At 47.1% G+C, this 18,356-nt stretch overlaps 1 protein-coding gene across 1 annotated transcript in view; it reads left to right on the plus strand.

Moving 5' to 3' along the window:
* The window catches only part of Cpxm2 (carboxypeptidase X, M14 family member 2), a 118,835-nt gene extending 104,467 nt beyond the window's left edge, over positions 1-14,368 (plus strand). The window contains exons 10-14 of the mRNA XM_028868477.2: positions 872-1,051; positions 3,869-4,166; positions 8,802-8,941; positions 10,421-10,520; positions 14,051-14,368. Of these exons, the coding sequence (XP_028724310.1) occupies positions 872-1,051; positions 3,869-4,166; positions 8,802-8,941; positions 10,421-10,520; positions 14,051-14,304 (972 nt within the window). The 3' untranslated portion in view covers positions 14,305-14,368. The remainder of the gene's footprint in view (positions 1-871; positions 1,052-3,868; positions 4,167-8,801; positions 8,942-10,420; positions 10,521-14,050) is intronic.
* Positions 14,369-18,356: the final 3,988 nt, after the last annotated feature.

Here is an 18,356-nt window from a genome sequence, read left to right on the forward strand (position 1 = left end):
AAATTTGCTTAATGGTGCAAAGATGTGTTGCATTCTTTTATGTTACATTTGTTTAACTTTGTGTGAAGCTGGGTTATTTTGCCTGTCTGAAACACCTGATTGGTCTAATAAAGAGCTGAACGGCCAACTGCTGGGCAGGAGAGAGAAACAGGCAGGACTGGCAGGCAGAGAAAATAAAGAGGAGAAGAAGAACGTGAGAGGGGAGCAAGAAAAAGGAGGAGAGGAGGACATCGGGGCCACTCAGCTACACAACCAGCAACGGAGTAAGAAAGAAAGAAAGGTATACAGAAATAGAGAAAGATAAAAGCCCAGAGGCAAAAGGTAGTTGGGATAATTTAAAATAAGAAAAGCTGGCTAGAAATAAGCCAAGCTAAGGCCAGGAATTCATAAGAAAGAAAACGGCTCTGTATTTATTTGGGAACTGGGTGGTGCACCCCCAAAGAGCTGAAGAGCAAAGAATAAAAACAAACAAACAAACAAACCAGGATTCTGGGCAGAGCAGGGGGAACGCATTGGTCCTGCATTGAGAGTAAATGATCCTGCAATGCTGCCATTCCAGGCTTCTTCCTTTTCAGAGGTTCAGCCAAGCAGTGGAGGGAGGGGCAAGGAAGAGGTATAAGAAGAGATCTAAGGCCTTTGAGCTTGACCATATGGCATGAGTGGGCCTCTGGGTGTCCATCTTTGGAGCGAGGTAACTGTATTTATGGCTTATCAGACATCAGGAGCAGGTTTTTCTATATTCTCCCGTGATGCCTTTTCTGGGGCCAAGAGCATTCAGAGATTTGGAGATGCACACAGGAGACACACACACACTCCATATCCCAGGTTCTCCTTCAGTCTGAGAGCTCTTTACGTTCTGAATCTTCTCTAGGGCTCCGAGTTGGGAGGCTGGTCCCTGGGACGCTGGACCCACGATGGGATCGATATCAACAACAATTTTCCGGATTTGAACACACTACTCTGGGAGGCAGAAGACCGGCAGAATGCCCCAAGGAAAGTTCCCAACCACTACATTGCCATCCCTGAGTGGTATCTGTCTGAAAATGCCACAGTGAGTGAAGAAAACCTCTCATTTGTAGGGCAGAGGAGGGCCAATGGATGCCTGCTGGTATCTGCAGAGGATGTGGCCTGGGAGAATAAGACAAAATTTCTTTGCTTTTTTTTTTTTTTTTTTTTTTTTTTTTGGTCTTCTCCAGCAATAAGGAATAGTCTGAGGTCCTAACTACTTTTCAAACTGGTATTGTGGAAATGCTTTGCAGAGTCATTTGACTGAATTTCTTTATAACTACAGAGTTGTGAAGAAACAAAATAACCACCCCCAGAATGCATGGATTCGTTACTATCATTATCCTCATTCATGTCAATTATACTCCCAAGAAATTATCTCCGGCTTTCACTAATTGCTAGGTATATAAACAGTGCCACTTCTGATGACATAGACAAGATGAGTTCTGGTGACATGTGGCCATTTCACTTTGATGAGGTGTGTACCAGGACGTAGTACCAGAGAGTTCAAAATGCACGACTCTTTACAGCGGAAGACTGACTACTGAAAGTCCATTATTACATATGTAGATAAACAATCTCTTCATAGGAAAGTGGAAAAGACTGGGCAGTAGCATTCATCAGAATCACGAATGAATCCTAGGAGCATAAACTGGGTTACAAAAAATTGAAAAGACAGGTAAAACCAAAGAGTAAATTTTATATCTTCATGGGCAGTTAAAACAAAACGGAGGGGAAATGAGAGCCATCTCATTTAGGATGGGAAGCAATGGAGTGTGTGAGGGGCTGAAGTCACCCAGGTGCATAGCAACTGCTATGGAGACCCGGGTCTGGGGTGGGACTGTGGGTTCACAGCACGGACTGGTATTGATTCTGTGCAATGAGACGTGTTCCATAATTAACCTGACTCAGGGCCTGTGGTGTGCTTAAACACCAGAATCAAGTTTAATGGAGCTCAGCAAGCACATTGTACCCGAGTCAGCGTTTCCCTCTGCACAGGCAGTGACTCCCAGGGTTCCTCTGTTGGCATCAACCTTGTCTTGCTGACATTATCTTCGTGTGACAATCAGTGATTTATTATAATCTGACTTGATTCACACGTCTATATTAAACCATGTCAACCTTTGAATTTGATCTTTTTACGCTGTAATTTTCCTCTTTTATAACTTTTCCCCCCATAAAAACTCAACTGTGTAGAAGGGAAGGAAGAAGTAGGGGCTCACAGGTACGCATGTCAGCATTGACATGTGCCAACTCACGCTTCCTCCACCCGGGCGTTCCTCCTCCCTCTTACTAAAGCAGACATCACGTCGTCATGTCATTTCATTTGTAAACATTTCAACAGGCATCTCTAAACTACAGGGAGCTGTCCTTGAGATCTGCAGATATTACCATTATTACATTAAAATAAGTCATTTCTTTTCCAATTTTAACTTTTTCTATGTGTGAGCTCTAGTACGTGTGTGAGTGGGTGTGTGTACGCCGTGGCACACCTGGGGGATCGGATGAAGCTTTCAGGAGTCAGTTATCTCCTTCTACTTCGTTCAGACCGGATCTTTCTTGCTTTTTTCACCACATGGACATACCCAGGCTAACTGGCCAGTGAGCTTCCCAGTAAGTCTCTTGTCCCTGCCTCCCATCTCTCTGAAGGCTGATTACAGATGTGTGTTACCACATCTGGATTTTAAGTGAGTTCTAAGAATTAAGCTCCAGTCATCTGGCTTGTGAGGCAAGTAGTTTTACCCAAGGAGTCTTCCTTAGCCCCAAATAAGATTTTTTTCTTCTTGATATTGCAAGGTATCCGGTCAGAGTTATCATTTTATTTCTTATACCAATCAGTGAACTCTGCCCATTCACTTCTCCATTCCACTTTACCCTCCTCCCGTTTGCTTAAATCCTGATTCAAATGAAGCCCATTCCTTTCTGTTGTGTTTAAGTCCTTTTACATCTTTTTTTGTTTTGTTTTTTTTTTTTCAAGACAGGGTTTCTCTGTGTAGTTTTGGTGCCTGTTGTGGATCTCACTCTGTAGACCAGGCTGGCCTCAAACTAACAGAGATCGGCCTTGTTCTGCCTCCCGAGTGCTGGGATTAAAGGCATGCGCCACTGCTGCCCTCCATGACTTTCTCTTCTTCCTAGTCGTGCTCACCACCTCATGTCACCCTTGGGGCATGAACAGCTGTGTGTGCTGCTTCTGGGAGCCAGGGCTGTGTTCCTATGATGTCCCAAACACATCCTTCTCCGTTTTATGGAAATTGAGAGTGATTTTAAGGCTGACTTAGATTCAACGGAGCAGAGGTCCGCAAACTCCGGCCCACACAGGCCTGCTTTCCCAAGTGGCCTTGATTGGCACATGTTTGCATTTTGTCCCTGGTGTTTCTTTGCTACAGGAACCTAGTTGGGTAGCTGTGACAGAGCCCGCCTGGCCCACAAAACCCCAAATAGTTACCATCTTGCCCTTTGCAGGAAAAGTCAGCTGATGCCTTGGCTAGTGAGATTCAGGTTTGTGGGTTTGGGGTGTGTGCCTTCATCTGGAGACATACTACTGATTTCGTGTCTTTCTTGTGCTGTCTGTAGTTGTGGGTGGACACTCCTGACCCAGGAGTTCACTGGAATTACAGAATGATATTACTTTAACCCCTCTTCAGGATTTACTAAAATATCGTGCTGTGGAAACTGGACATTTCCCTGACCCTCCCCTTTTTATCCACTGCTTCTACAAAGTCCAGTTTTCCCAGGACACAATTTGAGATTCTGATTATTTCTATGATTATTCCATAAAATTCCTGATTAAAAAAAATTCCCTTTTTGAAAGCTAGGGCAGTGAAGCAATTTCCTTTTCTTTGTTAAATTTATATACCCCCAGGTGGCCATGGAGACCAGAGCTGTCATTGCCTGGATGGAGAAGATCCCCTTTGTGCTGGGAGGCAACCTACAGGGGGGTGAGCTAGTGGTGGCATACCCCTATGACATGGTGCGGTCCCTGTGGAAGACCCAGGAGCACACCCCAACCCCTGATGATCACGTGTTCCGCTGGCTGGCGTACTCCTATGCCTCCACTCACCGCCTCATGACAGATGCCAGGAGGCGAGTGTGCCACACAGAAGACTTTCAGAAGGAGGATGGTACTGTCAATGGGGCTTCCTGGCACACAGTGGCTGGAAGTAAGTCTACGATCTGCCGGTCTAGCATCATTCATGTTCCCAATGACCATGGATGGTGCTTTAGTTACTTACCCTGCTGTGTGACAAATACCTGAGACAAGCAAGTGTGTGTGTGTGTGTGTGTGTGTGTGTGTGTGTGTATGCATGGAGTATGTATGTGGTGTGGTGTGTGTTTGTGTGGCGTGTGTGTCTATGTGTGTATGCATGGAGTATGTGTGTGGTGTGGTGTGTGTTTGTGTGTGTGTGGTGTGTGTTTGTGTGGTGTGTGTGTATGTGTATGGTGTGTGTATGGTATATATGTGTATGTGTGTGGTGTGTGTTTGTGTGGTGTGTGTGTGTATGTGTGTGTATGTGTGTGTGGTGGGTATGTGTGGTGTGTGTGTGTCTGTGTGTCTGTGTGGTTGTATGTGTGTTGTATGTCTGTGTGGTGGTGTGTGTATATATACTGTGGTGTGTGTGTGTGTGTGTGTGTGTGTGTGTGGTATGTGTGTGTATGTGTGTGGTGTTTGTGTGTCTGTGTGGTTGTACATGTGTGTATGTGTGTGTGTGGTATGTCTGTGTGGTGGTATGTGTATGTGTATATGTGGTATATGTGTGTATGTGTGTGTGTTGTGTGTGTATGTATATATGTGTGCATGGTGGTGTGCATGTGTGTGTGTGTGGTAGAGGGTATATTGACTCACAGTTGAGGGTACAGTCCATTATGGCTGGAATGTGAGGCATGGTTACATTGCCTCTATTGTCAGGAAGTAGAGAGAGATGGATACTGATATTCAGTTATCTTTTCCCTTCTTGTTCAGTCTAATAACCCAGCCTATGACATGGTGATCTATCCATACTTAGGTCTTCTCACCTTAATTAACCTTAATTAATCCTTGAGAGACATGACCAAGGGTGTGTCTTTTAGGTTGTAGGTCTTGTGGTTCATATGTCAAGATTTGCAAGAGACGAGAATAGCATGTTCCCTAAGGTCATCTGCAAGGGTCGAAGATCCAGCATAATGCAAATCACTTCTTTTCTTGATATTGTGAGGACTGTCAAGATAATAATGGATATGAAAAATCCTTCATGTCCAATAATTCAGATCTGGCTTTATCATTCAGACAATGTATGACCCTAGATAGTTTTTCTCTGAATTCCTACACTTTTCTACTAGAAAATTGGGCATGAAAATGTGGTGGTGATATTTCCCTCTAGGATATGGTAGGATCACACAAATAGTGGATGTGGATGTAATTCATGTCTGGCTGATAGAAACACTCAGCCTATAGTTCCATCCCCAGTGGCCTCCCCTCTATCAGGCATGCTTAGCATAAAATCACTGTGTAATGGTTAGCTCCAATTGTCAACTTGAAACAACTCAGAATCACCTGGGCGGAGAGCACTGCCTTGGGTTACTGTGAGGGATTGTTTATATTGGCTTGGCCTGTGGGCATGTTTGGGGAATAGATTGTTAATGGATGTGGTAAGGCCCAGCCCACTGTGGGCAGCAGCATCCCCTAGGTAGATGCCTCTGAACTAAATGAATTTGAGCTGAGCTTAGCCAAGCAAGTAGCTATGCATGAGTATGCATTTATTTCTCTCTGTTCTTGACTGTGGAAATGACTAGTCACTCCAAGCTCCTTGCTCCATTGGACTGTGACTTGGAATTGTAAGCCAGATAATACCCTCCCAGTTGCTTTTTGTCAGAATATTTTACCAAGCAACTTCAAAGGAAACTAGATTTCCTGAGCCTTCCTGTTCTCCATTCCACACACTAATTTCAATAGGATTTTACTTTACTGTAAATTCAGTCTCCATAGACTTTTCAAGTATATTTCTCTCCTGAAAAAGAAAACAAAAACAGAAATGCTTTTTTTTTTTCCACAGTCACTCCAAAACATACCAGAAAGGATGACATTTTTGTCTTGGCAACATTCCAAGTGGAGATAATGCCTCTTTCTCTGCAATGACTTTGCACTATGCACATTACAAAAGAAATACATTTCCCTTTGTTAAAAAAGCTTAAGACATACCTACAAGAATCTCTGAGTAAAATCGTTATTATTATTTTTTTCTACTGTGACTAAGTTGCGAACAGTCACTGTTGAGTTTGAGTGTCCGGTCAATAGTGACGTCATGGAAAGCAGGCTGCTGCATGCTGGTGTAGGCAGTATCGGATGTTTTCATTTACCCAGTTCTGCTTGCCCTTATTTCTGGGACTTTGTGGCAAAGCTACATGCTGGCTTGAGTCTTTCCCATCATTCTTCTGTGATAGACTCTGCAGATTAAAGAAATCTGATCTCTAATTTCCTCCCCTCCCCTCAGTCTCTCTCCTCTGTTCTTTCTCACTCATTATCCTGCACTGCAGGCATCAGTGAGGGTGGGAGGGTGGGGGTGCAATTAGGGGCGAGGCTTGGTGCATTTCAAAGTGTCCAGCATGGGCAGCCTGTGCTTTTGAACTCCAAAGTGACTTGGCTTCAGACCTACACTGTCAGTCACAAAGAGGGCGGGTGCCACGGGCAACAGGAATAATTTCGGTCACAGAAAGGGTTGCAAAGGATGTCTCTTGCTAGGACTGAAGGTTTGGAAGAACTGTCAGTCTGCGCAGCAGATCCTGGTTCACAGGTGCTTTGGACAGGGGAACTCATCTTTCACAGTCAAAGTCCTACTGTGTGGAACACTCTGAGCAAGGCCTCGCCTGAAGGGCAGGATGTCAGCAACAGAGATGGATGGGCCCAAGCTGCTGCTCCAGGCTGAAATTTCTCATCATTTTGCCAGCATGCCTGAAGCTTCTAGTGCTTCAAAGATGTTTCTTGAAAAAAAGGGGAAAAAAAAGACTCACTCTAGAATTTTAATTATTCACAATTATTTTAGTACTAGCAGGGCCTAAGAATGTGAAGCTAATGACACCTTTATGTTTAAAGGAAGCCCATCCCTCCTAAGAGTCAAGACCTGGGCTAAGTAGTGGCTCTGTTGCCATAGGCCCCAGATGCCCTCAATAATCCCTCGCTGTAGGTTGGTAGAGGAATCGACCTGAAGTTGGCCTGTCCTTCTAAAGGATTCCCTGAATACAACCCCATCATGTCCCTTTTGTTCCTGGTTTACTCTTCCTTGCTTTATCTATGAGGTCACAGTTGCTGAAATTCAAGGGTCTGGAGTCTGGAATCAAGACTTGGAGAGAGCCAAGTTGCCAAAGATTTGGTTCTGTTCTCAGGGCGGGGCAGTGGGTTAATATCCTAAAGTCTGACTTTAAAGCAAAAGAACCTTCATAGAGGGTGGGACGGGAGAAAGGCCATACGCGGACTGAGCTGGGAAGCCCTTGGAGAACACTTTCCTCTGTCCACACAGAGCCTTGTGTCTCAGCTTCCACCTTCTTCATCTGACCCCCAGAGAGCAGGGAGGCCTCCTTAGAGGATCTTCTCCCCCAGGGAATTGCTTTCCCTACTGATGTAGAGCACAGCTTGCTAGACCCCTCCTGTTCAGAGGTGGAGAGGTTGAAAAGGGTGGGGGGTGGGGAGCTCAGCCATAGAGGGAGGGCTCAGTGCTGAGCAGGGATAAGGCCTTGAGTCCAATCGCCAGCATCCTACCCACCCTAAGAGTTGGGCTACTTTATGCCATGTGACCCTCATGATATAATCATTTATTTGTTTCACAAATACTGGGTAGTGTAGTGACTTGAGAAAGATTCCCCAAAGCAACATGTCTGTTTTGTACCTTCTTTGCACCTGTAACTGTTACTTTGCCAGGAAGACCGTCTTAGAACATGTAATTAAGGGCCTGGAGATATTCCTTCTCTGTTACTAGGTGTGCCCTGAGTCCATGAGTGGAGTCTTTAAATGGACCCAAAGAGGAAAAAGCAAACACAGAAGACTGTAGCGTCAAGCTATTGACATAAGGAATGCCCAGGCTAGCAAAAGTCAGACAGACGGGGAGGGTGCTCCCACAAGGCTCTGCAGGGAGCACACACACCTGAGGACTTCCGGCCTCTCAGCCCATAGGAGCGAGTATCTGCTTTAAGCCGGTATGTGGCCATATGTAACAGCAGCCCCAGGAAGCTCATATGGGGACAGCCATACTCCAGGCTGGCTGCTTCCCATCTGCACATCAGAATGCACGTCTGCTGCTTTGGGGCTCACTGGGTGGGTGGGATAGCCAGACAGCCACCAAACAACCACACTGTTGGAGGCAAGAGCAATGACTCCAACCTAGACCACGGTCCTTTGTAGACACATGAATCCTGGGTCCGAGTTTCTCTGATCACAGCCTCACTTGTCTTAGTTGTGAGACTGAGTTACAGCTGAGCTTGTGGGAAGGATGCAGTGACCCCTAGGACACAGCTTATGGACATGCCCAGAAGAGGTGCATGAAGACAGATACACAGAGAAGACCGTGCAGACAGGACAGAGGTTGTAGCTCGGATAGCTGTCTTGATGAATTGAAACAGGGAACTGTTCAAGCTCTCATCTGGGACCATATAGCTGCCAAAGACAGCGAATTAAACATTTAATCTATTGTGGTAATTGATGATGGCTTTCCAGGCACATTTGCTTTCCTGGGTTCAGTTGAAGGCCTCTAAATGGTCTTGGACATGCTTGCCATCTCTCCATGTGACTTGAAGCCCAAGTCAGTTGAAATGTCTGGTTGTCTTGGCAGGTCTGAATGATTTCAGCTACCTCCACACAAACTGCTTTGAGCTGTCCATCTATGTGGGCTGTGATAAATACCCGCATGAGAGTGAGCTGCCTGAGGAATGGGAGAATAACCGGGAGTCGCTGATTGTGTTCATGGAACAGGTATGCTGGGCATGTGGCTGGGAGGAGAGGAACGAGCTAAGAAATGGATTGTGGATGTGAGATTCATGGTCATGGGAGGATGGTGCCTGTTGCCAATGCTTGGGCACCAGCATCCAGGTACTGGGGCTGCACCTCTACAGAGATGACTATGGCCGGCATTGGGCACCAACTGAGGCTGTATCTCTGCACAAATGACTGTGGCTGGCATCTGGATCTTACAGCCAAGTCTGCCCTGCAAGGGTCCTAGGAGGTTTCCTGACACAGAGGGTAGGAGCCAGTTTCTTCCTCTCAGGGAAGCTGTGAGACCACCTTCTGCTCAGCACTGGAAGCTCATGGGAAAGGCTTATTTTCCTTTGTATAAGGAAAGGAGGGAAGGCTTGACTGTGGAAACGGCGGTTTTGAAGCTGTGGTCTGAGTCACCCAAAGTTCCCCTGTCCAGACTATCTTTGGGAAGTTGCTGAGCTATCATGGATTGTTGCATTATCCCACAGACAGGGAGGGAGACTGAGGCACAGGTTCTGGCTGGTGTGTGTTGTATGGCATGGTTAGTTAGTTGATGGCCTCTATACAAAGCAATTTTTCTTTCTTTCCTTCCTTCCTTCCTTCCTTCCTTCCTTCCTTCCTTCCTTCCTTCTTTCCTTTCTCTTTTCTTTTCTTTTTCTTTTTTTTTTTTTGGTTTGTTGAGACAGGGTTTTTCTGTGTAACAGCCCTGACTGTCCTAGAACTCACTCTGTAGACCAGGCTGGCCTTGAACTCACAGAGATCTGCCTGTCTCTGCCTCCTGAATGGTGGGATTAAAGGCATCCACACCTCCCGGCTTCCAAAGCAGTCATTTTTTGATGGCCTCTGGTTCCTTTGTCTCTAACTCGTATGTTATTAAGTCCATGGAACTCATGAAAGTCCAAAATAAACATGCCTGATAAAAATTAAATTATATTTCAAGCTGGTGGTGCAAGCCTTTAATCCCAGCACTTGGAAGGCAGAAGTAGAAGGATGTCTTGAGTTCAAGGACAGTTGAGTCACTATAGCAAATTCCAGGCCAGCTGGGGCTATGTAATGAGACCTTGTCTCAAAATAAAATAAATTAATTAAAAATAAAATTAAATTCTAGTTTCCAGAGAATTTTTGCTGCATTTTTTCCAGTGCTTAGGGCTGGAACCCGGGACCTCATGCATGTTAGACAGGCATTCTACATCTGTACTACATCCCTAGTCCTAGAGGGTATATTTAAATAAAACTCTCAGACCCTAATGTGTTTTTAACTCTGGAGGATTTTAATTCCAATGAGAAACTTTCTGGCTCATGGGCCGCCAAACATTTTACCAAGTCCATGCAGAAGCAGGTGCGTATTGAACTAGATGTGGTACTTTGAATATTCCTGGTGAGGGCTGAGCAGATGTCACCTGCACTGCCTACCTCCTTGTGCTGCTGCTGTCCAGAGCCGGCTGGTGACTCACTGGTGTCTCACATTTGCTGCAGGTTCATCGGGGCATCAAAGGCCTAGTGAGAGATTTGCATGGAAAAGGGATTCCAAATGCTGTCATCTCTGTGGAAGGGGTTAACCATGACATCCGGACAGGTATCTGTGAATGTGCATACACCGCTTCAGTAAGAAATCCCTGCTCCTTGCAGTGTGTTGCTTGGGTTTCAGTGACTGGAGTTTCAGAAACTTACTCACCAGAGGGCCAGTGGCACAGATGGTCAGCACAGGCACTCATATAGAAACTTCTTATTCAGGACTAAATCAGCATCTTCTCTTTCCAGCTCCCCAAGAGACCCCTGCAAATGGGGTTTTTCATCCTGGTCTTCTTGGCTTCTCCTGGCCTCTTCCCTGGGATAGTTTGGAGCAACTATCAAAACTCTGGTTGCAATGGAAGCTTCTGAGAAGCTTAGGGACTGATGTGTGGTATCCTTGTCCTAGGCCCCTAGTTACCAAGTGCTTCCCTCTGTAGCGTTTCTACCACTTGTCCTAGATATTACAGCCATTGTCCATAAGGTTTCACTTAGTATTGCACGGACATTTGTACTCAGTAGCTGCTTATGAACACCCACATATTCTTGCATCTGTCTATCCATCCATCCACCATCTATCCATCCATCATCCATCTATCCATCAATTCAATAAACATGGACCAGGTCCCCATAATTTGCCAGAGACCAAGCAGAATGCTAGTGATCTTTATGGATGAAGGAGGGGGCCATTTGTTCTTGTTCTATGTAGGATCTGTGTTTTAAATATCGCTTAAATGTTCCTATCAGAGAATACTTCTTAAAGGAGTCCTGACCATTCCTTACACTATTTAGTGCCTGGTGGGCAATGTAGGAAAGCACAGGGGCTCTACACAGTGGGGGGTAAAAAGGCCCTGGGGCACTATAAGCCTAGATGAGAATGCTTTACTTAATGGGCTCTGAATTTCAAGCCCTGTAATCAAGCAGACAGTTTGGATGAGCTAATGGGAAATGCATCTCATCCCCTTCACTTCCTCTTATAAATAATTTCCCTGTGTGTGCTCTGGGCAGATGTCTTCCATATTCCACACACAGCTCTCTATGAGCATCCCTCCATGCTCATCAGAAGTGCTGAATTTGCCTTGATTTGTCTGAGGCTTATATGATCCGACAAGCTTCATTTCAGGAGAAGTTGGCATAATGTAAACAGAGGCATTAAGCAGAATCACACAAACAGGAAGCTGGAAAGAGTTTTTTTAAAAAGCACATTTGGGTTAGTATTTTGTATGCTGTCCATTACTTAGAAGACATTAATTTGAGCGGTGAATGAATGGGCACTCACTAGGCTTGGGGTATCCCTTTCACCCCATAAGTAACAAGCAGCATCCACGGTTTTAACCTTGCATGGTGGCTACATGGAGTGTTTACTCCAGAACACTAGCTCGATTGTTCAATGGGACAGAACTCAGTATGTGGCTCCCTCTATGTCCTCCAGTGCATGGTTGAAGGGTAAGTACCATCGGGATAGAAGTAGAAATAACAAGAGCCCGAGGTGTACGGTGGACAAACATTGTCCATGAGCTTCTGAGAGATCTGTCAGGCAGAAGGGAAGACAAGGCAGACCCATGTTTCAGAAGTAGAAACTCCTTGATGATAGAACCAATACCTCCTGTTCTGACTCTGAACGCGATCACCATCATTTCCTTCTCTCTTTTAGCCTGACTTATTGAGTGTGTGCCAAGAACTACTGCCACAAACAGCAAAGATATCCCTGACCACTGACCATGCTTTCTGGTGGAGGAGACCTGCAATTAATTGTTAGGGAGGATAAAAATATTGTAGTTGACGACCAGTGCCAAGAAAGAAATGCAACAGGTAGATACAGAGACAGGCAAAGAAAAAAAAGAGACAAGGAGGGGGTCCCTCACTAGGGATGAATACAGGCTAGCTCTTAGTAGGGCAGGGGGTGCCATGCCAAAGGAAGAGAACAGAATCACAGAGCATCTGTTCAGAGTCAAGAAAGGGGGCAGAGATGGTTCTGTGGATAAAACACGGCCACACAAGCATGGGGACCAGAGTCCACATCCAGCCTCCGTGTAAATACTGGGCAAGTTCAGCTGAGTCTCCAATAACTCTAATGTTCAGGAATAAGAGACAGGGGATCCCTGGGGCAAGCTAGATAGTTAGAATAGTCAAACTGGTGAGCTCTGGCTGCGCAAGAGACCATAACTCAGTAAACAAAGTGAAGAGCAATCAAGAAAGTCACTAGACTTGGCCTCTGTGTGTACACACACACATGCGTGAGCATCTTCCCATGTGCACCTGCATGCATGTCAAAACACACACACACACACACACACACACACACACACACTCAGAGGGGGGGAGAGAGAGAGAGAGAGAGAGAGAGAGAGAGAGAGAGAGAGAGAGAGCTCCCCAAAGGTCCTCAACTCTTGCTGTGTCTTCCTTTAGTTGGAATTCAGGTTTTCTACCAAATAAGAGACTCCTCATAGGGTTGTAGCTCAGTGGTAGAGCTTGTCTGGCATACAGGCATCTGGGTTCAGTACATACATAGATAGGAAGGTGTGTAGATAGAGATGTTTTACTCAGCAGTCAGGGTGTAATGTTGGCCAGTCAGCCTGGCACGTAATTCTCCTTTTAAGGGTCCTTGCCTCCTTGAGCTCCTTGAGCCTTGTTGAGCAAGCTGTGTCCTTCAAATGTCCTCCACCCCCTCAACTTTCCTTCTAAAAGACGTGTCTTTGGGAGTGGTTCCCTGCTCCCGTCATAGCCTCTGTGCGAAGGTGTGACATCCTTTAGTGATGTCCTACGATGTAATTCATCTGTAATTGAGTCTCAGCATCACTGCTTTGAGTGTGAGCAGGTGGGCAGAGTGGCTGAAAGGAAATGAGCGGATAAGAAGCCAGCACGCATGCCCGGGTGAGAAAGTGAACTTAGTTTGTCTCAATGGAGAGTTAGTTAAGCCCCAGAGTCTCCCACTGCCTAAGGTTGTTCTGAGCCACAGGAAGTTAAGGAAGGAACCCACTGGGTGAGTGACCAGTGGTGGAAGTGGGTGTCAGGGTTCCTCCTCAGCCCTGTCTGCAGCTTGCCAGATTTCCTGGGCCTTTCCCTACCTTGTTGAGTCCCTGCCCTGCCTTGAATCCCTGTGTAACTGTCCCGGGAGCTCCCAAGTTTCTCTATCCATGGCCACAGAGTGAGGGCTGGAGTCACGTGCAGGCACCAGGGCCATCTCCCGGGCAGTCCGTTCCTGAACTTTTTAGAAGCCAAGAATCCTCCCCTTTTGGAAATAATTCTTCTATATTCAGAGCTATGCAGAGGGAAACCAGAAAGCTATAAGCTGCTGACTTTGCAAGATGCCATTTTGGAGCAAGGGCATGTTTGTGAGTTCACATTTATAATGAATGCCCTGTATTGCCAGGTAAGAAAAACTGTCGGAGGCCTCATCTCCAACTCTGCTTGTGCACTGTGGGGAGCCTACACCCTCAGTCCCTTCCTGTTGAAACATTAAGGCAACTGCCAAAGAGAAAAACATCTTGATCCTGGAAGCTCAGGGCCCTCTCTGCTAGGCAGGTCATGCAATAGGGCTGGGAATACTTGTGTTAGAAAGGATCTGCTCTGAGGCCCCCTGCTTTCTCTTCCCAGCCAGCGATGGGGATTACTGGCGCCTCCTGAACCCTGGTGAATACGTGGTCACCGCAAAGGCAGAGGGCTTTATCACCTCCACCAAGAACTGCATGGTCGGCTACGACATGGGGGCCACTCGGTGTGACTTCATACTCAGCAAGACAAACCTGGCTAGGATAAGAGAAATCATGGAGACGTTTGGGAAGCAGCCTGTCAACCTCCCCGCCAGGCGCCTGAAGCTGCGGGGACGAAAGAGGCGGCAGCGTGGGTGACCCTCTCGGACACTTGAGACATACCGCAGACTGTGCAAATGAAACCCACTCCAGTAGTAACTCTGTAGCAGGCTGTCACTGTTGTCTTGTCTAATTCAAGAGACACCCAGGAGCATGCCTGCATGGCTTGGCTGGTCCCAAGAGGGAGGGCTGGTGGCTTAGGGTGTTTTCTTTCCTTTGTTCTCATTTATCCAAATACCTTGGACAGAGCAGCAGAGAAAGGCTGGTGGGAGTGAGGGAATTCAGTGAGTCAACCTGAAAAAGGCACATGCCCACTGGCTGTCTGGGAAGGGAAACTGGGGCTCCCCCCTGTTTGCGTGACATCCAAGTTCACCAGTGCATTTACAAACGGCACAGTTGGCATTGCAGCACCCGGGGAACCCTTTGTCCCAGATGTTTTCATTTGAGATGCTCTTAGGCAGCCTAAGAAAATCCATCCTCTCTGGCCCCAGGGGACAATCCAAGCTGCTACAGACATACTCTACTTTCTATTGACAATAGAGGCATTTATTACCAACTGAGCATCCCTGAGTCCTGAGTCAGCTCTGTTCCCTTTTCCAACAAAGCTTGTCTTCCTAAGAGGGGACAGAAGTGGAAAGCATCCAAGAATGACTGCTAGGCTGCAGACCTTGAAGGGCTTGTTGCATGCAAGCTGGGTCCCCAGAGAGCCCCTAAACCCTCTGCTACTCCATTAGCCCTGGGGTGGGGAGAACCAGGGGGCCAGGCTGGCTAAGGAGGCCAGAGCAGTCAGCCTAGGCATCCTGGAAAAGAACTTGAAGGAGGCCAACCCAGAGTTTCTCTGTCTCCAGGATGTGAGAGCTCTAAGTTGGCCCCCATCAGGAGAAGAGTTATGATGAGCATATAGAAGGCCACATATTTCCAGTTAAGCATCCTCTGATGAAAAAAGAAAGCAATCTTGGGGTTATCTGCAACACATCGGTTTGGGAGAGGTTTTTGAATGATCACGTAAGGGAAGAGTGTGTCTCATGTCTGTTCATCCTGTTGCCTCTTTGACCTGGGGAGAAATAAAAAAGGAAAAATAAAAAAAAAAAATGAAGCAAGTGGTAAGATCCTCTCGTGGTTTTTTCCAGGTGGATATGCGGCACCCGGTGCCTCTGTGACTATAGTCATTAGGGACAGACTGACTGGGCTCTGGCACCCCAACTGTCTGGGTTCTGCCGCTTGTTCTCAATACTCCAGGAGAAAGACAAGTAATGGTGAAAGGCAAAGAGAGGAGGAAGTGTTCGGCGTGATCATGCTGGGGAAGAGAATAAACAAGGAGCCCCAGGACCCTTCCTCCCCACCCCCACCCTGCCCCAGTGTCACCTCTGGGTCTGTTTAAACAGGGGGCGAGAGGCCGACACAGAGTCCTGGGCAAGGTGTGGCCCCACCCAGCATTGACTCCTCTCTGTCCTGTAAGGTGGTCAGAACTTTGTAATATCTCTTCCTGGGAGAAGTTCCTTGTGTGACTTACCCTAGCAAGAGATTTCTAGGGAAATGTCAGTTCCTTGGGGAGCATTATTTCAATAGTCTGACAGCCAAAGGGAGGGGCACAAGTGTCTTTAGAATATCTTCATTCCTGCCAGGATGGTTACCATGTCGTGTCCCCCCGTCCTCCGCTTGCTCTCTCTCTCTGAGTCCAGCCACCTTAGAAGAGGTGACTGTTCAGGATGGGCTCCCTGAGCCTCAGGAAATCTGAGCTCCCATAGCTGACAGCTCTATGTTTCCTGCTTCTTCCTGGGAGAGACATATGCCTGGATATACCAGAGATGCCAATGAAGGTCTTTGCCAAAGATCCTCACCAGCATTCTGGCAATAGCATGGGGCCGGGACAGCGAGCCTTTCTGATAAAGGTCAGACTGTCAATATCCCACGCCTAACAAACTGTAACCATCCATGCTGAGACAGCTCAGGTCAGGCAGTGTTTCCACAAATGGGTGGGCACAGCTGTGGCTCAGAAAACCACCTGAACAGGCAGGTAGCTGGATACGACTCTCAGCTTGGGACATTTACTCCTATGTAAGCCTGTGTTGTCCAATAGAACTTTCTGGATAATGGGAATAACTTATTGTGTGCTGTTGAATGCAATTCTCACTAACCTCTGTGTGGCTGGTGTACCTGAGGAACCAGGCTTCTAGCGTTTTATAGATGCAATTAGTTTAAGTTTGACTTCTGTCAGCCATTGGTGGATGGAGGCTGTCGTTACGCCCATCACAGAAAGGCTCACAGCATCAGATATGGTAGGCAGTGCTAAAAAGCATGTGAAGTTCTAGGTTCTTTGTAGTTCAGTGTGGGAGCCCGTTCTCGGGTTCCTCGTGGCTTTACCCAGCAGGTCCGCATAGAGGATGATCAGGACCACGGGCCTGAATGCAGGTGTCTGAGATGGTCTGCACTTGGCTGTGCTGGGGGAGGAGGTCTTTTGCTCCACCCCTTGGCATCTCTATAAAAACCCTGGGCCAGAGACAGTCCGGGCCCGTTGGAATAGGTTCCAGGCCCTCTCGAGGCTATCCTTTATTTTCTATCTGTTTATCTCCGCAAGATTCTCCGCTATAAATCCTTCTATCTAATATTTCCTGCTGATTGCACTCAAGAAAACTCTGGGAAGCTGTGGGGGTGGTGGGTAAATGCCCCACAGTTCAGAAGGGTGGGGAATTGCAAATCTGCCCAGGGGACTTTAGACTTGTTGGGTGCCTGACCTTGGAAGCCAGGTTTGGCCCTGCACTTCCGTGTTCGGCTCTGAAATCTACAAGCTGCACTGCCCCCGGTTCATACACTTCTCAGCCCACCCCTCACCTCCCAGCAGAGTCTGGCGATGAGCAGAGCCTTAGGCAGGTTCTCCTAACTCTGTTCTGCAGGAGGCCTCTCTCGTTGGGCTCATCATCACAAGTCAGCCCTTGTCAACCCTGAATCTTAGAATACCACTCTGGACTCAGCTTCTCATCACACTATTCCATGTTTCAGACTCAGTTAGCTCCTGGGTCTGGCCTAAGGTCTTAACGTGGACCTCTTCCTGCACATCTCTTCCCACTGCCGAAAACCTTCCTGATCTCTCTCCAGGCCTGTCTCAAATGCCACCTCCCGGCCTACTCCTGCCCCTTCTTTCTCTCAAGCCCCATGTCTGGGATTTGGTAATCTCTGGGTCTCACTTGTTCTTGGTCCTTCAGAATAGTGCTGACAGCACAGGAGGAATTCTGACCTCAGAACTAAGAGGTCTGGCTTCCCAAGGGGAGGCACAGTGTCCTCTTTAGGACCCACTGTCACTGGCCCCGCACCCTCCCTGTAGCACATGCTCAGTGGCCATGTGGAATTGGACTAGCCCTTACCACATGGTGTCTGGTTTTTCAGTCAGCAAGTTAAGGACATGTGACTTCTGAAAATGGAAATCTGTCATTTGGTTTCATTCAATGCCTTTATACCTCTTCAAGAGTCTTCCTCATGGACTGGCAAGATGGCACAGTGAGTGAAGGTGCCTGCTGCCGATCCTGATGACGTGAGTTTGATTCCAGGGGCCATATGGAAGAAGGAGAGAACTGACTACTGCAAGTTGTCGTCCGACCTCTACAAGCATGCCATGGTACGTGTGCCTCCTCTCAAGCGCGCGCGCGCGCGCACGCGCACACACACACACACACACACACACACACACACACACACGGCAGTTCTTGAATGGTAGTCATGGAGCTGCTGAGGGATCCAGCAGTTCTGCCTCTTCCTGTGTTCCCGGTGGAGCTGAAAGAATGTTGACACAAAACCCATTCATGAATGTTCACAGCAGTGTGATTCCAAAGAGGGGGAGAAAAAGAGGAGACAACCAAATGCTTGTCATGGTGAAGAGAAAAACGAAATGTGGTCTAACCACAGTGGACTATTATATGCTGATGAAAATTGATGAGCTGACACCTTTTACAGGATCGGTGAACCTTGAAAACATCATGGTAAGTGAAAGAAATAGGTCACAAGAGGCTGCATATGGCCTGATGCTGTTTCTATGAAGTGTTGCATGGAGACATGGTAGATACGTGGTGGTTTAGGGCTGAGCAACAGGAGAACCG

Source organism: Peromyscus leucopus, chromosome 1 (assembly GCF_004664715.2).
Source record: "Peromyscus leucopus breed LL Stock chromosome 1, UCI_PerLeu_2.1, whole genome shotgun sequence".
Classification (NCBI taxonomy): Eukaryota; Metazoa; Chordata; class Mammalia; order Rodentia; family Cricetidae; genus Peromyscus; species Peromyscus leucopus.